Raw genomic sequence first — 20,714 nt, 5'->3', positions numbered from 1 at the left:
CCACGTAAGCAGACGGGATGGCAGGAGCCTGCAGCCAGCACGCTGAAAGCCGAGTTATACCTTGAGGCTGACCTTCAGCTCTAACCCTCACGAACCCGGCTTGCTAATGGCATCCTTCGGGTGCCCAGCTTCCCGTGGGCGGAGGTCTGGCGACAGCTAAACTTCACCAGAGCCCTAGGGAGAGAAGCAAACCAAAGGTGAACCAGGATGCCGGGGGGGAGAGAGCACACGCCGCGGCGGGGGCAGTCCGTTCTGACCGGCCGCTACCCGAGAGGCCCCGAGCCCTGCTTGCCCCGAAGTGCGACCGTCTCCTGCGCGACCCCGGCGGGACCCACGGCCGCTTTCTGTCGCTGCTGCCTCGGTGGGTGACGGGAGCTGAGCCGAGCCGGTGCTCAACGGGAGCTCCGGGCTACCACCAGCGAGTGGCCGGCCGGCGCCGCTGGACACGCAGCCCCGCTTCCCGAGGAGGCGCGGCACCGCTGAGCTCTGCGGACAAACCCCTTCCCGGCCCGGCCCGCCTCCGTTGCTTGGTTTGAAGCGCCGGGCGCTGCCCCTCCCGCCCCCGCAGGCCGGGGCAGGCGCTGGCGGCCGGCAGGGGCGCTGCTGGCGGCGGCCGGCGGCGAGGGCTGCTCCCTGCGGCCGGGGCGGGGTGAAGCGAAGCAGCGGCTGCCGTTCTCCGGCTGCGCGGCCGCCTCCTCCCCCTCCGCCTCTTCCTGGCCACGGCGAGAGGAGCTGTGCTGGCAGCGGGGAGGCGGCAGCGGCGCCCAGCTCCCTGCCCGCCATGGCGATCCGCAAGAAAAGCAACAAGAACCCGCCGGTGCTGAGCCATGAGTTCATCGTGCAGAACCACGCGGACATCGTCTCCTGCATGGCCATGATCTTCCTGCTGGGGCTCATGTTCGAGGTGAGGCGCTCCCCGCCCCCGGCGGCTTCTCTTCTCTGGGCGGCGGGCGGGGAGAACCGGGGGGTCCCTCCCGACGTGCCGGGGCGGGTGGGCAGTGGGTGGCTGCGGCTGCCCCTGAGCCGGCGCGGGCACCTTCCGACACACCTGCCCGCCAGCCCGTACCCTCTCTGGGCCACGCAGATCCCGGCCCTCCTGCCCGCGCTGTGCGTGGGGAGAGAAGCTGAGCGCTCGCCCCGCCATACGGCCGGAGCAGCCAGCGCAGCCACCCTCCCCGCGGCTCAGCCGCGCTTCTCCGGGCCCGGCCCCTGGAGGAGCGCCCTCTTCCCCGGCTGGGCCCGGAGAGCCGCCTCCCGTGGCTACAGGCACGATGCGGCTTCTGCCTGCGCTCAGCTTGTGAGGGGAGGCCGAGCCCCGCCGCCACCCCGCAGCCCGGGCCGCCGCCGGGAGGTGACGGGGAGGGGCGGCGCGCTTCCTCCCGCGGCTGCGGCCAGTTCCTGCTGGCGGCGGGGTTACGTGGCACTCGGAGCGCGGCGGCGGGGGGAGGAGTGTGCGGCCGCGCTCGCACGGGGCAGGGGGGGAGGCCCAGCCGCGACGGACCCTCTCCCCCCACCCCCCGCCCCGGCCTTTGTGTGCGGGGCCCGGCTGGGCCCCGCCGCACTACGGCTCCCGTCGGGCCGCGCGAAGGGCAGCGGGCGGTGACGTGTGCGTGCCGCTGCCGCGCGGGGGGGCGCACGTGCCACCCCCACGGCGCCAAGCGGGTTCCCCGCACACCCGCACACACCCCCCCGCACACACACCCCCCCCCCCCCGCACACACACACCCCGCCGCACACACACACCCCCCCCGGACACACACCCCCCCCCCCCCCCGCGCACACACACACCCAGCCCGGCCCAGGCCGCCCGTCGCCTCAGGGGCTCAGAGCGCCGTGCGGAACCGTTATCCCTCGGGGGGTCGGTTCGGGTGTCTCGGCTGGCGCCCAAGTTGCAGCCCCCGCAGCCGCCGCCTCCCGGGTTTGACCGCAGCCGGAGGGAGCTGGGTCGTGCTTCGGGCCCCGAGTGGGATGCAGCGATCGAAGCGCTTCCGAAACGACGTGAAAAGTTCATCAGCTCTGCTGGAGGGGTGGGTGTGTGGCGACGGCAAAACCTTCAGCTTGGTTGCTGATCCAAAGGGTGCCTTTTTGCCTCCTGTCAGCTGCTCTCTGAGAGAACTGGGAAGGTGTAGTTTCCCTCTGTGACTTCTAAAAATGTTCTCCTTTGTGTCCCGTCAAAAATAAAACACTTCCATTTCTGTTGGTTGTTTCTGCCTTTTTGGTACTTTAGCCATTTGTTTAGAGTTGTGGGTCTTTTTATTATGTGGATGGTTTTTAGAATAATTTGATCCAGCTGCTGATACTTGCTCAGCATTAGAGGCCACTGCAGTTAGGAGAAAAAATGTACATATGAAAAGAAAAAAAGCAGAGCGGACCAAGAAAGCTGTTATGTTTGGGTTTACTATCAAAAATCACGAAGACAGTCCTTATATGGTGGTTTTCTGGGCACTGAGATTAAAGAGGTGGACTTAAACCATTACCTTTTATGTCTACTTCTGGCTTACTGTACTTACAGTATTACTGGTAAGATGGGAAGTTTAGGGGGGATTCGTTGTGCTGAAACCTTTGTTTCAGTTTTTTTTTAGTTCAGGATGTTTTCTAGCCCAGCATAGAATGGCTGTATGCCTTTGTTGGTACAGATGTGGTATGGCTGAGAAGATTGTTACGATGTTTTAAAAGCTTTGGTATAGGTCTTGGAAATTACCTGCTGTGGTTAATGTTGTTACGGTCAGGTGTTCATAATGCCTGCCTTGAGCAGCTGAATTAGGACTTTGTGAGTAGCTGACAGAGCCTTCAAAAGGCAGTTCAGAATTGTCTAATGTTTTGAATTGTCCTCTGAAGGCTCCCTTGAGGAATAGGAAGCCGTAGGCAACTTTACTAATTCAGGGAAGCTAGTTGGATTCCCTGAAGTTACATACAGTGAGCAGTCCACTGTATTCAGGGATTCCTAGAAAATCTAAGGCTTATTTACAAAGTGCTCATTTTAAAAATAAACAGATCTTGTTTCTTGTGGATTAAAATAAATGCTGGTAGTAGAAACCTAATAAATATATTCAGGTACTCAAAGCATCCATCCAAGATTTGTAAAGGAGTTTGGGTTTTGTGGGGAGGGGTTTTATTTTGTCAGTTCTGTAAATGCAACAAAGATACTAGGTTTTTATAGCAGTAAGAAATTATCAGATCATAAATACTGTAAATAATAGTTATTTTTCCTTCTCTCTTAAGACACGCTGATTCATGTTGGTATTCAACAAGGTTGTGTTAAAGTTGAAAATTAATTGGTGCTTATTGACAGACAAACTGGTGCTCATGCTTATTTCTTGGGGTTTCTGTAGTACCCACCCCCCAAAAGAAAAATAGGTTTTAGAACAAACTTTCCCCCCACCCTCGTCTCTTTTATTCATTCTACTTTTTCTTATTCTCACTTGTAAAGGAATAGTACCTCTACTATTAAATTTCATTTCTTCTGTTGAACGCTTCTTGCCAAAGGATCCCCAGGGTCAAAAGAATGCTAATTGTATTGAGTTGGCATGCAGCTGGCCTGAAATGTTACTCTATTCTTAATGCCTTTTCTCCCTTCCTGTCCACATTTTCCAGATTGTTCAGATTTATTAATACGGTACTGACTTTCAATTTTTGTAAAAAAGAAAAAAAAAAGTAGTTTTAAATGAAGCTTATTCTCAGCCTTTGCTGCATGTATCATAGTCTAGGGATGACATGATGTTGTATGTTCTGTTAATGTAATAATACACCATGGACTGGAGAAAGAATTGCAGCACGTAGTTTTATTTTAACATTGTAAAAAAACACTATTTGTAAGAAGCAATTTCAAGGATATTTCATTTAGGAGATTGGGTATTCTGTAAACAAGCCTATAGAGATCATGCAACGTGTTCTGCCTTTGGAAAGTCACACAAGTGGCGTGATAATATGAGTTATGGGATGGGACAGGAATGTTGGGGAAGGGTACTAAAACTATGGGCAAATGGTTTTGGTTGAATATACTTTAATCCGTGAGAATTTGTAGCCTTTTTTTTTTTTTTTCTCTTTCAGATCACAGCAAAAGCAGCTGTCATTTTTGTTACACTTCAGTATAATGTTACCATTCCTGCCACAGGTAGGTATCTTGCAGGAAGTTAGTTATGGGGCACGTGTGTTCAGACACTATTAGTATGTTTTGCTTTCTAGACTGAGGGTAAGTGAATTTGTCAGTTTGAGTAGATAATAAGCAATTTTCAGGGACTTTATTTTTAGTAAAACTCCATTTTAATTAAGTAGGTTCAGGGCAATGTTTCTGTTCTGCTGGCTTCATCATTAGTGCTAAAACACCATCTGACTGGTGAATAAGTTAATGTTAATCTGGTTTTACAAATGGCAATCTTTACTAGTCAAAGTGGTATGTTAGACCAACATAATTTTTTTAGTCCCCTTTCAGTGCATTTGGGTAAGCTTCCTGAGTGCGCTTAAGTGTTCATTATTGTAGTACATCTTTTCAAAATCTAATTTAGTTTGTGATGTGATGAAGAAGATGACTATAAACAATCTAGTGACCTAGCTCATGCTGGCAGTTTCATTTGACTTCTGTTTGTTTAGCTGACTGCAAGCTGAAAGGTTTCACTTCGAGAAGCAAACTTACTAGCCACTAAACTGTATTGGTACCTAACAGTTAATTCTGTTTGTCTTTTAGAAGAACAATCTGCAGAAACAGTCTCTCTCTATCACTATGGCATCAAAGACTTGGCTACGATTTTCTTTTACATGCTTGTAGCAATAATCATACATGCTATAATTCAGGAGTATGTACTAGATGTAAGTACAAAATACGAATTCCTTTCATCAAGATAATTGTCAGGTTTAAATTAGACTTTATTAACATTAAAGTAAACTTTTGCATTAAATATTGTAATTGTTAAAACATATATTGAAACTTTTAGATGTTCTGATGCAGTTAACAGCTAATTGTTAAGTACTACAGCATGTAAATAACAATGGACTTTCGTTTCAGAAAATTAACAGGAAAATGCACTTTTCAAAAACAAAGCATAGCAAGTTCAATGAGTCTGGGCAACTTAGTGCATTCTACCTTTTCTCCTGTGTTTGGGGAACAAGTATTCTTGTCTCTGTAAGTATGATTTCTCTTCTGTTTGTGTTACAAGATTTCAAAACCCTCACTTAGGATGTTAATAAATTAAGTTTTTGGCTTGTTCTTCTGATTTTAGCTGGTTTTAATATTAAAGTGGATACAAGTTTAGGGGTTCTTTGTAGGCTATAGTCATCAGTGAATATAAAGTCCAGTAGCACTACTGTTGCTCAGTCTGAGTTAGTTTGATTTGCTGTCAGCTGAATGAGGTAAAACTTTTGAACTCTATTGTGATGCTTCGTTCTCTGTAGTTATTCTCTGTTGGCTTATTAGTGTAAAAGAATGGTTAAAAAAGCATCCTACATAGCATTTTAACAGCCATGGGAAGGGGTATGTGGACAGATTGCTGTAGGCTCAGGTGAATGTGTCCTTTCAGGTGACATCCTCTTGGCTAGCAACTGTGTGCAAATGAGCTTAGTTTCAAAAAGGAGAAGAGTGTGATTATTTTTTTTCCCTTAACATAATAGGTTCTGAAAACACTTTCCTTAGTTAAGCTCAAAGCTTTACAGCAGTTCACAAGGGAAGACTTACGGTTGTAGTGATGCTGAAATAACCTCCATCTCATAAGGACACTATGTAGAATGAATCCTTGGTTTGGTTGGTTTTAATTTTCTTAAGACTATAGAACTCTCTTTTTTTTTTTGTTTGACTTGTTTTGTTTTTTTTTTAAAGGAAATATATTAACATGCAGCTTTTACTTGTGTGTGTAGAAGTGCACATTTGTATGCACATATTGTATGTATGTTCATTATTTCTGATTAGGAAGTAGCATCTTTGAAGGTTTATTGGGTTTTTTTTGTTTGGTTTGTTGCTTCTTTTTAGGAGAACTACATATCAGATCCAACTTCTCTGTGGAGGGACTATCCGCACACTCTGATTCCGTAAGACCTCTTTCTTAAGGGAATGCAAGGGAGAGGAAGGGGTGTTCTAAAGTTAGAATGTGTCTTGTACAATCTGTGTAAAACAAGTAGTCTGTAAAACTACATTAGTCACTAATGTATTTTTGCTTGTGTTTATGGAGAACTTGATTCTCGGACAATTTGTAACATGCAGAGTTCTCTTTCTGTAGGTTCTTATTTAAATAACTAAGTTTTTTGCAAACTTTATTTCTCTTAGTGATTTTGTTTTTTTAAAAAACCTTACTCTTGAGTTGGCTGGCTTGAAGCATCTATATTTTTCTGTCTTGGGAGACAGTGATTAAATGTGCTCTCTAGAAGGTTTCTTAAAGTTGATTATTAAAAAAGTAATATTCTTCAATTCTTGCTGTATTGTACAGGTTTCAAATGAAGTTTTTCTACATCTTACAGTTGGCATACTGGTTTCATGCTTTTCCAGAATTATACTTCCAGAAAACTAAAAAAGTAAGTTCAAAATGTAAATTGAAAGAACTCCAAACAAAGTGACTCAAACAGTGGAACAGTTACTTCTTTTGAACTTCCAGAGGAATGTGTTACCCTGGATTTCCTAACCTGTCCTTGTTTGTGTTACCTATTTTTCCTGATGGAATTTTGAGTGCTCAAATGTCCATGTGAGAAATTAGGGGTTTTCTTTTCAGTTGAATCCTGTATGTCTAGCTGCAGTAAAAATGCTGTTTATCTGGTGGGTAATAAAAAATTGCTAGTGTTTCTTACCTACTAAATTAATTTTTCCAGGAGCAAATGAAAATGAGATTTTCTTTTCACTTTGTTGTTGTTGGTAGACTCAATAGTCTCATTGAAATATGAAATTTCTTCATAAATCGTGATTCAGGTGTAGAATATAGGCAGTGAATAATTTGATAAATCCACAAAATACTAAGCTCCAAGATTGTATTTAAATACCACTGTCCTCAGCAGAAGTTCTGGCTAGTTGTATATGGATATTGCTCCATTTTTAACAGCATCCTTTTCCCCTTGAGTGTTTTCTGTGTTGGGATTCTCAAAACATTGCATTTACTGTGGATTTTCTGTAGCACTCAAGTTGCCTCCCGGCTGCCAATTTAAGTAGTCTCTTTGCATGATTGTGCTCAGGCTTACTTTTCATATTCAGTTTTGTTTTAAAATGTTTGTTTTGAAGTCTTCAACATGGTTTCACAAAGGGTAAATCATACTTGACTAATTTGGTGGCCTTCTGCAGTAGAGTGACTGCATCAATGGATTAGGAAGAGCTACTGATGTCATCTACCTGAACTTCTGTTAAGGCTTTTGATATGTTCCCCCACAGCATTCTTACCTCCACAGCATTCTTACCTCCAGACTGGAGAGAGATGAATTGGTTGGATAGACTGTAAGATGGATAAGGAACTGGCTGGATGGCTGTTTCCAAAGAGTTACAGTCAGTGACTCAATGTCCAAGTGAAAACTAGTTACAAGGATCCATTCTGGGACCAATGCTATTTCTTATCTTTGTCAATGGCACACAGAGGGTTTGAGTACACCCTCAGCAAGTTTGTAGATGATGCCAGCTGAGTGGTGTGAGTGGTGTGGTTGATTTGCTTGAGGGAAGGGATGCCATCCAAAGGAATCTTGGCAGGCTTGCGGACTGGGCCCATACAAACCTCAAGAAGTGCAAACAAGGCCAAGTGTAAGGTTCTGCTTGTAGGTCATGGGTATCTCCAACATCATTACAGGCTGGGGAATGAAGGGGTTTAGAGCTGCCGTGTGGAGGAGGACTTGTGGCTACTGGGTGATGAAAACTTGGACATGAACCAGCAATGTGCAGTTGCAACCCAGAAAGCCAACTGTATCCTGGGCTGCATCAGAAGTGTGGCCAGCACACCGACAGGAGTGATTCTTCTGTCTCTCTGCTTTACTCTCATGAGACCCCACCTGGAGTATTGTGTCCACTTTTGGGGTCCCCAGCACAAGAAAGACATGGACCTGTTGGAGAGAGTCCAGAGGAGAGCCACAAAAAATTATCAGACGGCCTGGAGCACCTCTTCTGTGAAGGCTGAGAGAGTTGGGGTTGTTCAGCCTGAGGACGAGAAGTCTCTAGGGAGACCTTACTGTGACCACTCAATACTTGAAGGGAGCTTATAAGAAAGGTGGAGAGTGACAGGACAAGGAGCAGTTCTTTTAATCTGAAAGAGAGTAGATTTAGGTTAGATAGGAAGAAATTATTTATTATAAGGGTGGTGAGACGCTGAAACGGGCTGCTCAGAGAAGCTGTGGATGCCACTTTCTTGGATGTGTTGGATTGGAAGGCCAGGTTGGATGGGGCTTTAAGCAGCCTGATGTAGTGAAAGATGTCCCTGCCAGGAAGGGTTGGGCTGAAGGGTCTAACCAGTCTGTGATTCTGTTGTTGCTCAGTGGCCAGCCAGCCTCTCTGCTGCCAGAGTTCTGCATTGGTCAAGAGAATGAAGCTTACATGTTACATAACTGCAGGTCTCTGCTTGAGAGTCTAGAAGAAGCTTGGGAAAATAGGGATGAGATTTATTTTTTTTTTTCTTACTGGTCAAATGAAGTATAAATACTGATTAATTTTTTTTAACATAATTCAAGAAAGCTGTTACAAGTAGCAGAAGTGCTGTATATTGAATAATAGTGTTTTACTGGGTTACTGCTTGGAATTTTGGCCTCTTGTCTTTTGCATTTAATTTTAAGAGTGTTACTTCGTTTGTTTTAGCAAGTTCATACTTGATTCCACTTTCACCACAGTTGAATCTTTGCAGTCTTGGCTTCTCTGCCTTATTCCTTCTCTTGAAGGAACTGGTTTCTTCTAGTCAGTTGTCTGTACTGCTGACATACACAAGAAAAGATGTTCCTAATTCAGCTATCTGTACAGTAGTGCATCCCTCCACCTGTGTTAATCCAGCTGACAGGCCTTCTTTCTCTGACAGTTCCTTGAAGCAGGCAGCACAAGCTGTTTAATTGTTACATCAGTTCTGAAGATGAAGTGCATAAGATTTGTCCTGGTAGTGTTTTGAGAAACTGAACGCTTGTCCTGAGCATTTGCTAATTTGTCTGAAATAACTTGTTTTTTCTTTCAGATCATTTAGAGTTGGTCTTTATCTGTTTCTTGCTCTTTGTGCACGTGTGTGGTATTTGCTGTTGCCACAAGTAATTGATTCTGTGCTTTTATTGGCTTTGAGCTGGAGTATTGCATAACATAGCATAGATGTTACAAGATTACATTTTTAGCCCTTTTGGTTTTTTTAATTACATGCATACAAGACAAAGCTAGAGCTCCTTGCTTGAAATTTAGGGAATCTTCATAAAGGAGGAGTTTCTTAAACATAAACTAATGTACTCAGTGTACCACTTCAAGATAGACTTTGATTGTGATTTAGCATACTTTACTGATTCTTCTGTTCACAGATCACGCCTTCTGCTTTCCATGTGCTGTGTGTCTATACTTGAATTTGTGTCTCTTCTTCTTCATTATTTCATCTCCATGAATTGTTCAGCTGAACGGGGCTGGCTAAAACCTAACTTGAAATGTAACTGTGTGGCTTAGAATGACTGGTTAAGAACATTATTCTCTGCATTTGCCAGCAACAGTATGCCAGAATCTTGACTGATCCTCAGTTTTTAAAATAGATGTCAACACTTGGAAACCTTTTCATTTTGGTTTATAGACTTATTTTTGGAGCAATCTGACAGAATCTGATGGGCAGCAAACATGAGGAACTGTGGGAAGTTAACGGATGATACAGTAAAACATACCAAACAAGTCTTGTAATAGCTAGTGCAAATTCACAGTAGTCATGTCAAATAAAAACGGGGCCTTTTATAAGACATATTTTTCATGTTTGATACATTTTCTCACAACAGCGTATGTGTAAGATACTGAATGTTACTGGTAAGTAAGCAGTAAGATATATGTAGAATTAGATTATCTAGGCTGTGTAATTCAGTACCAGAATGGGCCATATTAAGGTGACTTATAAACCAAGAATTACCAAGATTAGAGATTAGCTTGTATTAACGTACAACATTGTACAATAGTGTGTATAATGCATCATTACTTTCTTCTTCCAACTAGGAAGATATCTTTCGCCAGATTGTCTACATTGGACTTTATGTCTTTCATATTGCTGGAGCCTATCTCCTGAAGTAAGTAGATTGTAAATTTTTGCTGGTTTCATTCACTGTCTTAAGCATTTGACAAAATGTCTGAATGTTTGTTTGATATGTTTTGATAGTCTGACCCATCTTGGACTTGTTCTTCTGGTATTGCATTACTTCGTTGAATTTCTTTTCCACATATCCCGTCTTTTTTACTTCAGTGATGAAAGATACCAGAAAGGGTAAGTAGTGTTTATCTTTTAAATTAATGTAGTTTCTGTCTCAAAGCTGTGTACATTTAACTAACCAGAAACCAAAATTACAAGGAAGTTCAAACTGTTTTCTTAGAAGTCCCAGTTCTCCAGGCTAGTTTTAGTATTTGTATCTCTAAAACAACTGTTATTTTTTAAAATCTTTTTTTCCTATTTAAGGAAGTGTTAGTAGTGGTACAAAATGAAATAAAATCTTACACCATGTACTAATAAAAAGAGAATGGGATAGCATAGGTTGCTAATACAGGTAGTTCTGTAGGGGACTAATAACATGATTATGTTCTAATAGTAATGGAAGGCACCTTCTGTTGAGTTGAAATTAATTTTCTGAACATACTTCTGGTTTGTAGAAAAAGATTGAGGCAGGGCTTTTCTTGCTTTTTGTCTTCTATGAGTACTAGAAATACAGGACTAGGATAGGTGCAAAATAATTTAGGTGAGTTCTTAAATTTCAAGCTAATTCACCCAGTGCAGAGTAAACAATTAGTACTTACGTTGTGAATGGAAAATTCATTTAGTGTTTGTGATGTTTGTCTTTGTAGATTTTCACTGTGGGCAGTTCTTTTTGTTCTGGCAAGGCTTCTCACCTTGATTCTTTCAGTCCTCACTTTTGGATTTGGACTGGCAAGAGCAGAAGATCAGCAGCTGAATTTCAGCACTGGAAACTTCAATATCCTGGCTGTTAGGTACAGTACACTTGGAACACTTCCTAAGCATGAGCTGTAAACCTGTATTAAATAAGTAATATAAACAGTATGGCATTAGTTCTAGTAATTCTGAATGGTTAGGTGTTTTCATGAAACCAATGGGATCAAAAGGACTAGCTTCTGTAACAGACTTGTAAGGCACTGTGAAATGAGTTAAGAATTTACAGACTACAGGTGAGAAATCTGTAGCTCTCTTGACAGCAAAACAGAATTAAAGGGAATACCCAATTACAGAGATTACTTTCAAATGTTTTAGAGTTAATAAATTGAATTCTGGATATAATTGCACCTACTTTATCTAGACAGGTCAAGGCATTATGCCCAGAGCACCTGTGGTCCTGGTTGAAGATTCCTGCCTCTTTCTCTGCCTTTATTACAGATGTTCAGCCAACCACCTGGCCTTTTTATGATTTAAATTCAGGAAAGGTAGTTATTAAAACATTGACAGTGTCAGTATTACCCTGCAGAATTGCTACTCAGAAATGCTAGACTCTTCAGCCATTTTCAGCTGTTACTGTCTGGTATCTTGAGAGTAGTACTGAGAAAGGAGAAAGCAGGGAAGAAATCTAGTGATTCCCAGTTGTGATGGAGGGGCAAGGACTTCACTCTCACTATTTTTTTTCAGCTGTGCTAAGCCCAGTCACACAGCGTGAGCTAATTTGGGCATGGTTTAGAAAATGGATGTTACTCAGGGAATGGGGGGAAATCAAAATAAAATAAGAAACAACAAAAAAAAAGACCCCAACAACATAAACCTTGAACTTCTACAAACTTGTGTCATCTAAAACAAATCACTCTAATATGTTTGAGGAACCTGAATAAAGAGGCAGTTTAAGACACACAAAAGCTGTCTGAGATGGTGTTCTGCTTTCCTTGGAATGAGATAAATTTTACTGATAACCTTTACCTTTATGTTGTTTCTAGAATCAGTGTGTTGGCCTCCATCTGCATGGCTCAAGCATTTATGATGTGGAAGTTTATTAATTTCCAGCTTCGGAGATGGAGAGAGCATTCTTCTTCTCAGCCTCAGTCAGTGAAAAAGAAGTTCGTAACAGCTAAAGGAAAGAACTCCAGAAAAGAAAGAGGTTTGTGTTTTCTGTTATCCTGTTGCCTTGCCTTCTCAAAACCAACTTTAGGTAATGGAGAACCCTGTTAAAATATAATTGCTAAGGAAACATTTTATATTTAATTTGTGAGATGATACAGTTAGAGGAAGAGTATTGGTGGATTGTAAAATTCACTACATATTAACTGTTTGATTTTTCTCTTCTGATTGACTGAAGGAATTATAGTTTCTTTATTGAATGCAACATGAGATTTTTATTATGACTGATTTTATTACCTGAGCAAAATGTGTCATGCTTATGCTTTGCTCCCTTATGAAAAGAAAACAGACACATGTTTAGATCTATTCCCATAATCAATTGCCTCCAGATTTTTCTTGCAATTAATTTCAAGCTCGTTTTTCTTGCCTCTGAACTCTGACTTTTAGGGAAAGGTTGATGGCTTGAGGATCCAGTAAATAAGTTTATATAGGACTGGTTTTACAAAAAATGAAATTCTGATACTTCTTTTAAGGAGAAGTAATAACTACTTACTAGTCTAAACCTGTGTAGAAGCATTTGGAATTGGATTAATGACATCATTTAACTTCTGGATTTTGTCACACTCTTTTAAGGCAAAGGGCATGAAAGAAGAACTGAATGCTTTTTTCTCCAAGGAAAATTATGTGCTCCATTAAAAAAAAAAACAAAAAAACCTCCTCACAGTATTTCTATGGAATGACAGTTAAACATCTGTGTATTTAATAGCTTGAATAACTTCTGCACTTTTTTTAAAACTGCTTGAGTCATTTCAAAAGCTTATTACAGTACGATCCTTTGCTACCAATCACATGCTGCCAACCCATTCCACTTTTTGATCTACTGAAGATGATGTGAGTGAAAACCAATTGCACTGGGAACTAGGATTTGTGATCAGAGATCAAATATATTTTTTTTCCAGGTTTCTTTTTTATTAAAGTATTTTGCTTTAGAATGTTTCTGTGCTTGCATTTGATGACTTGCAATTACCATGACTTGGCTTGCGTGTGTTGTTGGGATTTTCACATATCGGTGTCCTACTAAATCAGAGCTTCGTATGTTTTGTCTTAGTATGTTTTTGTGGAGTTGAATTAATCTTGTAAGGCAAATATTCTTAAAACATAAGCTTAAATGACATTTTAATCAGCGAGTCAAAATGTAGTAGCTTTTTAAAATACCTTAAACTATTTCGTTCATGTAATTTGGTGAATTTGCTGGTTTTCACTCAACTCAGTAGAGACTTGCAAGTGGTAAACAAGTGGTGAGAAAAGCCATTAATTTGACATCTGGTTTAATTCACAAAATAATTGAGTTATACCTGTCTAAAGATTGGGGAATTTTACAACTTACTTTAAATAACTTTGTAATCTGAAAGGTTAGTATTGTTTCAGATTCTTCTGTTTTTTAAGATTCCTGTAATGTTATCTGGTCAGAACACTCGCACAGGATGCAGCAAGACAGTGTCTTTGAAAGAGTAATATATGCAGTTAAACTGTTTAAAACAGTCTTTTTTTTTTTTTTTTTCTTGTGGCTGGGTGGATTTTTGGGAGCCCAGGCACAATAAAATGCATTGCTTTTAGACTATGCCATAACCAAGAAATGACGATAGAAAAATCCTACTGGTGATGTAGGTGAGGTACCCAGGCACATGTGGGTTCTTGTTCTTGGTTTTCTTTCATTTGTTTTGACTTAACTGTTTAAGAAAATAGGATTTCAGTTAGCTAGCTGGGGTGTAGCTCATTGTTTGTGAGCTGTTTGACATGAGAATAACACAAGCTTTTTCAAAAGTAGCCCGAGACTGCTTTATGTAGGCTTAAAATGGTGTTTCATTGACAACCAAATATGCTGGATAGACTTAGACAGTAACTGTGGGACTAATTGGGCCTGTATCTGGTCTCATTCCCATTTATGTTTCTGGTTGGGTTTTGGGGTGTTTTTTTTATCTTGCTTGTTTGTTTGAATGGGAGTATTTGGGTGTAGTGGGGGAGAGAGGGAGATCAGCAGTTGTTTTTGTTTATTGACCACAGTCTGTGGTGACCTGCAACACATCTGCAGATGGAAAACATTAATTTAACCAGTTAGTTGTACACAAAAAAAAAAGAGCAACAGTTGCTTGAAATCAGAATGATACTGTAATTTGGAGCAGAGATGTTAACCAGCAAGCGTTGTAGCTGGCTATGCACTCATATATAGGTATGAATTACTGGCAGGCAACATCTCTGCTTTCTTGGGTTGTGGCAACACTGAATAAAGGGCATACTTTTAATTCACAGTAATACCACTGTAAGTTGTGTGTGCTGTAAATCCGTAGATTGTGGGTTATTGTTCTAGGGTAAACTTCTGGTGTCAAATACTCACAGTCTTGTACAGATTAAAATTCTTGAGACTTCCAAGTTTGCCCACGAGTGGGATAGAAGTAGAGAATGGCAGCTGCTAATTACCATTCTTGCTTTGTATTCTTAGATAAGTGCCTGGTCTTGTGCTTAAACTCTTCCCATGTACACATAATTTCTAACTGTTTTACTTCTGTCATATCTTCATCAGAACATAAATTAATTCTGTATGTTAAAGTATATACTTCAAAAATTATGTGTATATAAAGATTTCCTTTATATGAACAGCTTGTAAGTGAAGAAGCATAATTTTAGCAAGTACTAAAATATTAAATAGGTGGGATAAACAAAGACCTATACCAGGGATTTGTTTATATACTGCGTGTCTCCCAAATTTCACAGGACAGTCTCATCTAAAGGTTGAGTATTTTACTTTTTAAGTTAATATCTTCTAAAATACTACAGCTCATCTTGGGTTTAGGTCTAGATGTATATAATGCACACATTTCAGTGTCTGACCATGTCAGAAAATTTCATTGTAGTAAACTTAAAATTTTGGACTTGGTAAAAGCTTTATTAGACCGTTGCATTATGAACGATGATGATGAAGTTTAACAAAGAAGATACATCAGAAAAAAAGTTAAAAGACTGTGTGCATAGAACCTACAAAAATGTAATGAAATATAAAGTGTCTTGTATTTGAAAAATGTTTTCTTCTTTTTTCTAGAAAATGGAATAAATGGAACAGTGACCTCAAATGGAGCAGACTCGCCTCGCAGCAGGAAGGATAAATCCTCGTAAAACTGGGTTTTACTAAGTTAATTGACTAATGTCCCCAAAGAATCTGCTTTTTACATGGATGGCCCTTCAACACTAGAGATGTTATGGATTAAAGAAAATACAATTCATGTTTTTTGATTATTGCTGTTGTTTGAGAAACTTTTTTTAAAAGTCATTTTGACTAAGGAAAAAGGTTTATCTGTCTTCAAATACTTGGGGGAGGGGAATGGGATACAACACTTTTTAAATAACATTGACACTTTTTTAAACATTTGTTGGGAGAAAATAACTTCACTTAATGAGGATCACTGTGGCAATGTGTTATTTCCTTCCAGTTTTTGTAATCCCGGTGATAGATACTGTTCTACCAATTTCACATTTTCTAAGTTCTTCAAGAAGTATTGCAAAATTGAAGTAAAAACTTAGTATGCATTTTCAGATACTCTGGCATTTCAGATAATTGCGTTGATTCCAATTTACAGTTCAAATTGGGATTCCAAAACCACATCAATCAACCTCTTTATTTTGTAGTTAATAGCTACACAGTGTCTGCCCTAAGAATTGCCCCATACCATTAAAACAAAACTGAACTAATTGGAAATGTTGCAGAGTCTTATTGTTTGTTGGTTAGAAATCTCTTACAAGGAACAAAAAACCTTTCTGAGATACAACTCTAGCACTTGAAAATTAGAAGGGAGAGTGTATGGTCATAGAAAGAGTTGATTTGAGTAGCACTGTTAAATTCTGTCTGTGCTTTTGAAGTGTATGTATCTTGGAGAATTAGTGTGCATTGGACCTTCTCTGAAAACTTGTCTGTCTGATTTTACAGGGTGAAGGTTCTTACAATGTGTTTGGTTTAGGTGGTGTTTAATGCTCCACGAAGAGGGAATTTGTTGGATAAATGCATCAAGTTATGAGAAACATTCCTTTATTCTAACTGCTTTGCTTTGTTTCATCTCTATTAGGAACTAGTTTGATTTCTCCTATATATATTTTTATGAAAAAATATTTAAAAGCTACAACTTCTTAAAATTGATTTATTGTGCCCTTTGCTACAACTGGAAAAATCTTAATTTAAGATTTTTTCCATTTTCTCTCTTTCATAATTGTGTTAAATGTGAAGCTTTCTCCAGTTAATTTTCCAGTTTAATATGCAGTTAGTGTTTCCTTTATACCCTTTTGTAATGGGTATAATTCAACCCATTTCACTTGAGAGAAAGAGTTAGAGATGTAATTCAGTCTTGAGAAGAAGTTGCTAAATTAGTCTGTCAAGTTCACCCAAGTATTGGCTTGCTTATTGATTGAGAGTAGTAATTGTGAGCAATCAAGCAGATAAAGTAGTTGTAATTAAGAACTGTTACTATAGTTGAGTTTATACCCAAGAAAATAATATATCTGCCTTCTGTATCTTCTGCAGTTTGGTTGCTTACTATACAGAATAAACATTTCTAGTACAAAATCTTGACTTCAAGTAACAATCCATTCCTCAATCATGTCATGCTACTTAGAGTTATTTCAGTATAATTTATTATGTTTTGGCTAATTTCAGTCAACAGTTCCTGAGTACTTGCTTCACAGCTCCTGAAGGAGGCTTTAAAGACTTGGACTTGCTTAACGAGTACTCAGGGGCAGCATGCCCTGTAATATGCCCAGTCTGCTCCAGTGAAAGTAGCTACACAGTATCTTGATTGGAAGAAATAATAGTAATTTTTTGGTTAAACTGTGAATCTATCTAATCTGACCATGAAACTGGAAAATTTGAACTCGGAAATTTTGAGGGAATTGCATACATTAAATACTCGCTGCACAAAATGATGTTTCATGTCTGTTGTTTCTAAAAAGACCTTCATAGATTCTGTGTGCCTTGCTCTGAAGTTGTACCTTAAGCCAAAAGTGAAGTTTCTAGTCTGGTACTTTGATGCTGTATCAGTTTGGTTGTGATGCCTGCTTGTTCCTGGGGCAGTAAAAGTCATAAGGGGTGGAGGAACAAATTACGAAGTGAGTGTTTAAGGTGCATCCTGAGATCTTTTAAAACTTATTGTATGAGGGTTGTAGTAGTTGTTGCCCTAAGGCAAACTGTTTCTTGTAAACCTCATTCTTTGCTACAGTAGTCTTGAAATGTAAATTTTAGGTTGACTTCCAAAAACTTTAAAATAGTATCTTCTTTCCTGTTGATTCTGACCTTGCTTCTTGTCTCCTTCTGCCCTTATAGACATTCTTGGCCTTTGGACTTGGGAAAAAAGCACTTCTGTTTTCACAATGGCTTAATCTTCATCCTTGCCTTATAGAAGTTGTTGCTTTCTGCCAAGTAATAGAGAATAATTTTAGTTGTTCTAGAATTTGGATAAGATATTGAAAGCCAGTTTGTCTCTTGTGTAAAAATACATAGAATTTTGGATGAGGCAGAAGCAGTATTTTTTTGTTTTCTGCCTTGGGGTGGAAACCGCTGTGAATTTAGAAGATTTTGAGACTTCTATTTATTTCCATTTGATATTACTTGTTTTGGCATACGATTATTGTTCACTGTGGATAACTTCTTGTGAATTGCTTAACTGATTTTTAAATGCTGCTGCATTTTGGTCCCTGGGATTCAGTAAGATGGGAGAATACTAGTTGTCTAATCATGTTTTCTTAAGTGTAGAAGCAGGAAAACTAGAAATGGAAATGACTGAAAGTCCATTATTATATTCCTATGCCTAATAAAATAATTTTTGCTTAGGCTGCAGTAATTTATCCTGGTCTGTTACTAGGTCCCACAAATCACCAGAGATGGATTTGAATTGAGTAATTCAACAGACTGTAGATAGGGTTTGTTGTGTTTGTTTATTGTGGGTTGTTTGGTTTTTTTTCCTTAAATCCGATCTTCCCTGCTCCATCTTGCTCCATCAGAATTTTTCAAACTACAACAGATTATTTCAAGATTTTACCCTCCAAAAATGTTTGGTTTATGTGCCAGAATCTCCTATCAAAACCAGTATTTTACTTGTACTAGTTGATTATATGTAGCTTCAAAGTACAAAAAAGAAATGCAGAGCAGCTGAAATTAATTTTCAGAGGTTTTGTTTTTATCTGGACACTTTCTCTTCTTGACTAGTAGTGAAGATTGATTTCTCCTGTGTGAATTATTCATGAATCTGACTCTTTGGAAATACTGCTTTTCAGGTGACCCTGTGCCCAGCATTAGGAATGATCAAGGGATTTGCCATGCAGAGAAAATGAATAGGCTATTGCTACTGACATTAGAATATGCTAAAAGGTAAATTAAGTATGCTTGTTGGGATGACACATTTGGAAAATCAGTAGGTATTGGTAAGCATTTGATATTTTTTCTAAGTATTTATTCTTTGAAAAGTTTAGTTGTGTTTATAGACTTACACAGAATTGTAATAAGCAGTGTGGTACTTTGGTGCAAGTAATCAGACTTCTGGAAAAAGGTTTAATTTACATCTTGAAGTCCTTTTGCTCTTTGCAGATTTCTGACTAAGCACCTGAGGTGATTTTTTTTCAGGGCAAAACTTGGTGTTAAAGAGAAGGGAGCATTTTCAGGGTCATGCTAAGCTGAAAGTAATGTAGGGTGTTGCTAAAACTGTGGTTCTGTCCCTCGCCTCATCTAGCACAAGCTTTTCTGGTTTCATGGTGAGCTAGATGAACGAGCTGGTGCAGCTGAAAACTGGCTTGTTGGCTTGGTTGCTTTACTGCTAGATTAGTTGCCAGATAGTAATCCTGGAGGTACTCAATTAATTATATATAGGCAAGAAGAAAAGATGCAGGGAAAAGGTGAATCCAGCTGTAAGGTAGCTACCCCTCTCAACTCTGTATTTGGTTGAAAATTACATGAGATTCCTGTATAAGTTGGGAGATCTCATTGAAGGGCTTCTAGTCATCAGTCACAGAAGGGAGCTGTTCTCTGGTAGCTCCTACGTGCCAAACTGTAATGGATTTTTGTCAGGTGTTGTGAGGGACTGGGAAGTATTCAATATGCTGTATTGCACTGAGATATATTTTATCTGTTACTGTTTTGGGGTTTCTAAGCAGTGCAAGGTGATACTGGTGGCACAGATATAGGAATTCTGAAAATATAGTTTCTCTTGGATCAAAAAACCAATATTACTTTTTTTGTGTTTGATTTTTTTTTTTCCCTTTCTCCACATGAACCCTTTATGTATTGAAGTGGGTCTTCCAGAGAGCTTTGCAAGAATTGTGTTGCATGCCTGTCTAGGTATGGGGTGGGGGGTTGTTCAGTTGTGCTCATTTTTGTTTTCCTGTTTTCAGGAAGTTCACCAGCTGATTCCTCGGTCATACTTGGGTTTGGTTCCATTTGTGACTCAGCCCTTTGGGCCTGTGTTACAGAAGATGAAAACTGCCAGCTTCAATAGGCTTCCTATGCAGTGTTGCTCGTTGCTGTCTTAATTGTTCTCTGTGGAAAATGTCAGTATTGAAGGGACTTGAACACAAAGTAGAGAGAGTTGTGATGTTTGTAACGTTTACAGGCCAAGGAGAGCCTGCATACAGAGATGCTGCATTCCAGGGGGCTGGGGTTTGATGCCTGGAGGCTGCAGTAGTAGTCATCTTGGTATGCAAATACTTGGATTGCCTCTCATGCAGGGTATAAAAATGTCCTAAGTTAAGGCTTTGAGAAAATGCAGGAGATGCTTACAAAACAATACTCTTTGAAGGACTGACATCAGTTATCATTTTTTCATTGTGTTTGAATTTCTAACATTGTTAGTTGTGGATTATCATTAGAGAGCTGGATTAGCCCATGCTTGGTTTGGAGTTTTCTTATACTGTAGGTTGTTGTGGATGTCTGGTGGGTGTCTCCACTCATTGCTCCTCAAGTACTGAGTTTAGGTTCTGATAAACCTAGTTTGAGAACATTAAGGAATTTGGCATGCTCGTCAGAACTGAAATAGAAGCAGTGCTGGAGTATTTCTGGATCAGACTTGCTAGAAATAAGTGCATCAGTGTGCCGGGTGTCATCAGAACCTTTTTAATAGGAAGTGAAACTTAAGGATTAACACATTATGATACAATACATGTTGCAATGTAGTGTTTGACTATAGCTCATATCCAGGTAGCAAGTGCCTTTCTGTTGGAGCGACAGAACTGCTATTAGCATCTACAACCATCAGCTCCCTTTCTGTGAATGATAGGTGAGAAGTGCTGGGCTGCAGCTGCAGTAGGCTTCTTTCTGCCTTTTAGAAAAGTTATTTTGATGTTGACGAGACAAAAGGCAACAACTCATATTTCAGGTTTAAAAGAAACCAAAACATGCTACCTAGTTTTGAATCCAATACACTTGCTCTTGATCGCTTTCTGTGTGTCCTGTCACTTTTATTTTAGGTGTCTGCAAATACTTCTGTCCAGCTCAAGGCTGGCACATGTGTAATGTGGGTGCCAGATATGGCAACTCCGTTT

The 20,714-nt window shown here is 40.3% G+C and overlaps 1 protein-coding gene across 1 annotated transcript; it reads left to right on the top strand.

The window, feature by feature from the left end:
• Positions 1–639: 639 nt before the first annotated feature.
• TRAM1 (translocation associated membrane protein 1) lies at positions 640–15,897 on the top strand. Its single transcript, XM_051612953.1, has 11 exons — positions 640–904; positions 4,051–4,114; positions 4,685–4,806; positions 5,003–5,119; positions 5,960–6,018; positions 6,414–6,498; positions 10,100–10,170; positions 10,260–10,364; positions 10,937–11,080; positions 12,026–12,186; positions 15,244–15,897. The coding sequence occupies exons 1-11, from the start codon at positions 782–784 to the stop codon at positions 15,315–15,317; spliced, it is 1,125 nt and encodes a 374-aa protein (XP_051468913.1). The 5' UTR covers positions 640–781; the 3' UTR covers positions 15,318–15,897.
• Positions 15,898–20,714: the final 4,817 nt, after the last annotated feature.

The sequence above is a fragment of the Apus apus genome, chromosome 2, assembly GCF_020740795.1.
Source record: "Apus apus isolate bApuApu2 chromosome 2, bApuApu2.pri.cur, whole genome shotgun sequence".
Classification (NCBI taxonomy): domain Eukaryota; kingdom Metazoa; phylum Chordata; class Aves; order Apodiformes; family Apodidae; genus Apus; species Apus apus.
This window is presented reverse-complemented; position numbering and strand designations above follow the sequence as displayed.

Bases quoted from the DNA above. Each gene is read 5' to 3' on its own strand.
- TRAM1 (XM_051612953.1), top strand. From the start codon at position 782: ATGGCGATCCGCAAGAAAAGCAACAAGAACCCGCCGGTGCTGAGCCAT. The intron at 4,807-5,002 runs GTAAGTACAAAA...CTTTCGTTTCAG, and splicing joins TTCAGGAGTATGTACTAGAT to AAAATTAACAGGAAAATGCA. The intron at 6,019-6,413 runs GTAAGACCTCTT...TGTATTGTACAG, and splicing joins TATCCGCACACTCTGATTCC to GTTTCAAATGAAGTTTTTCT.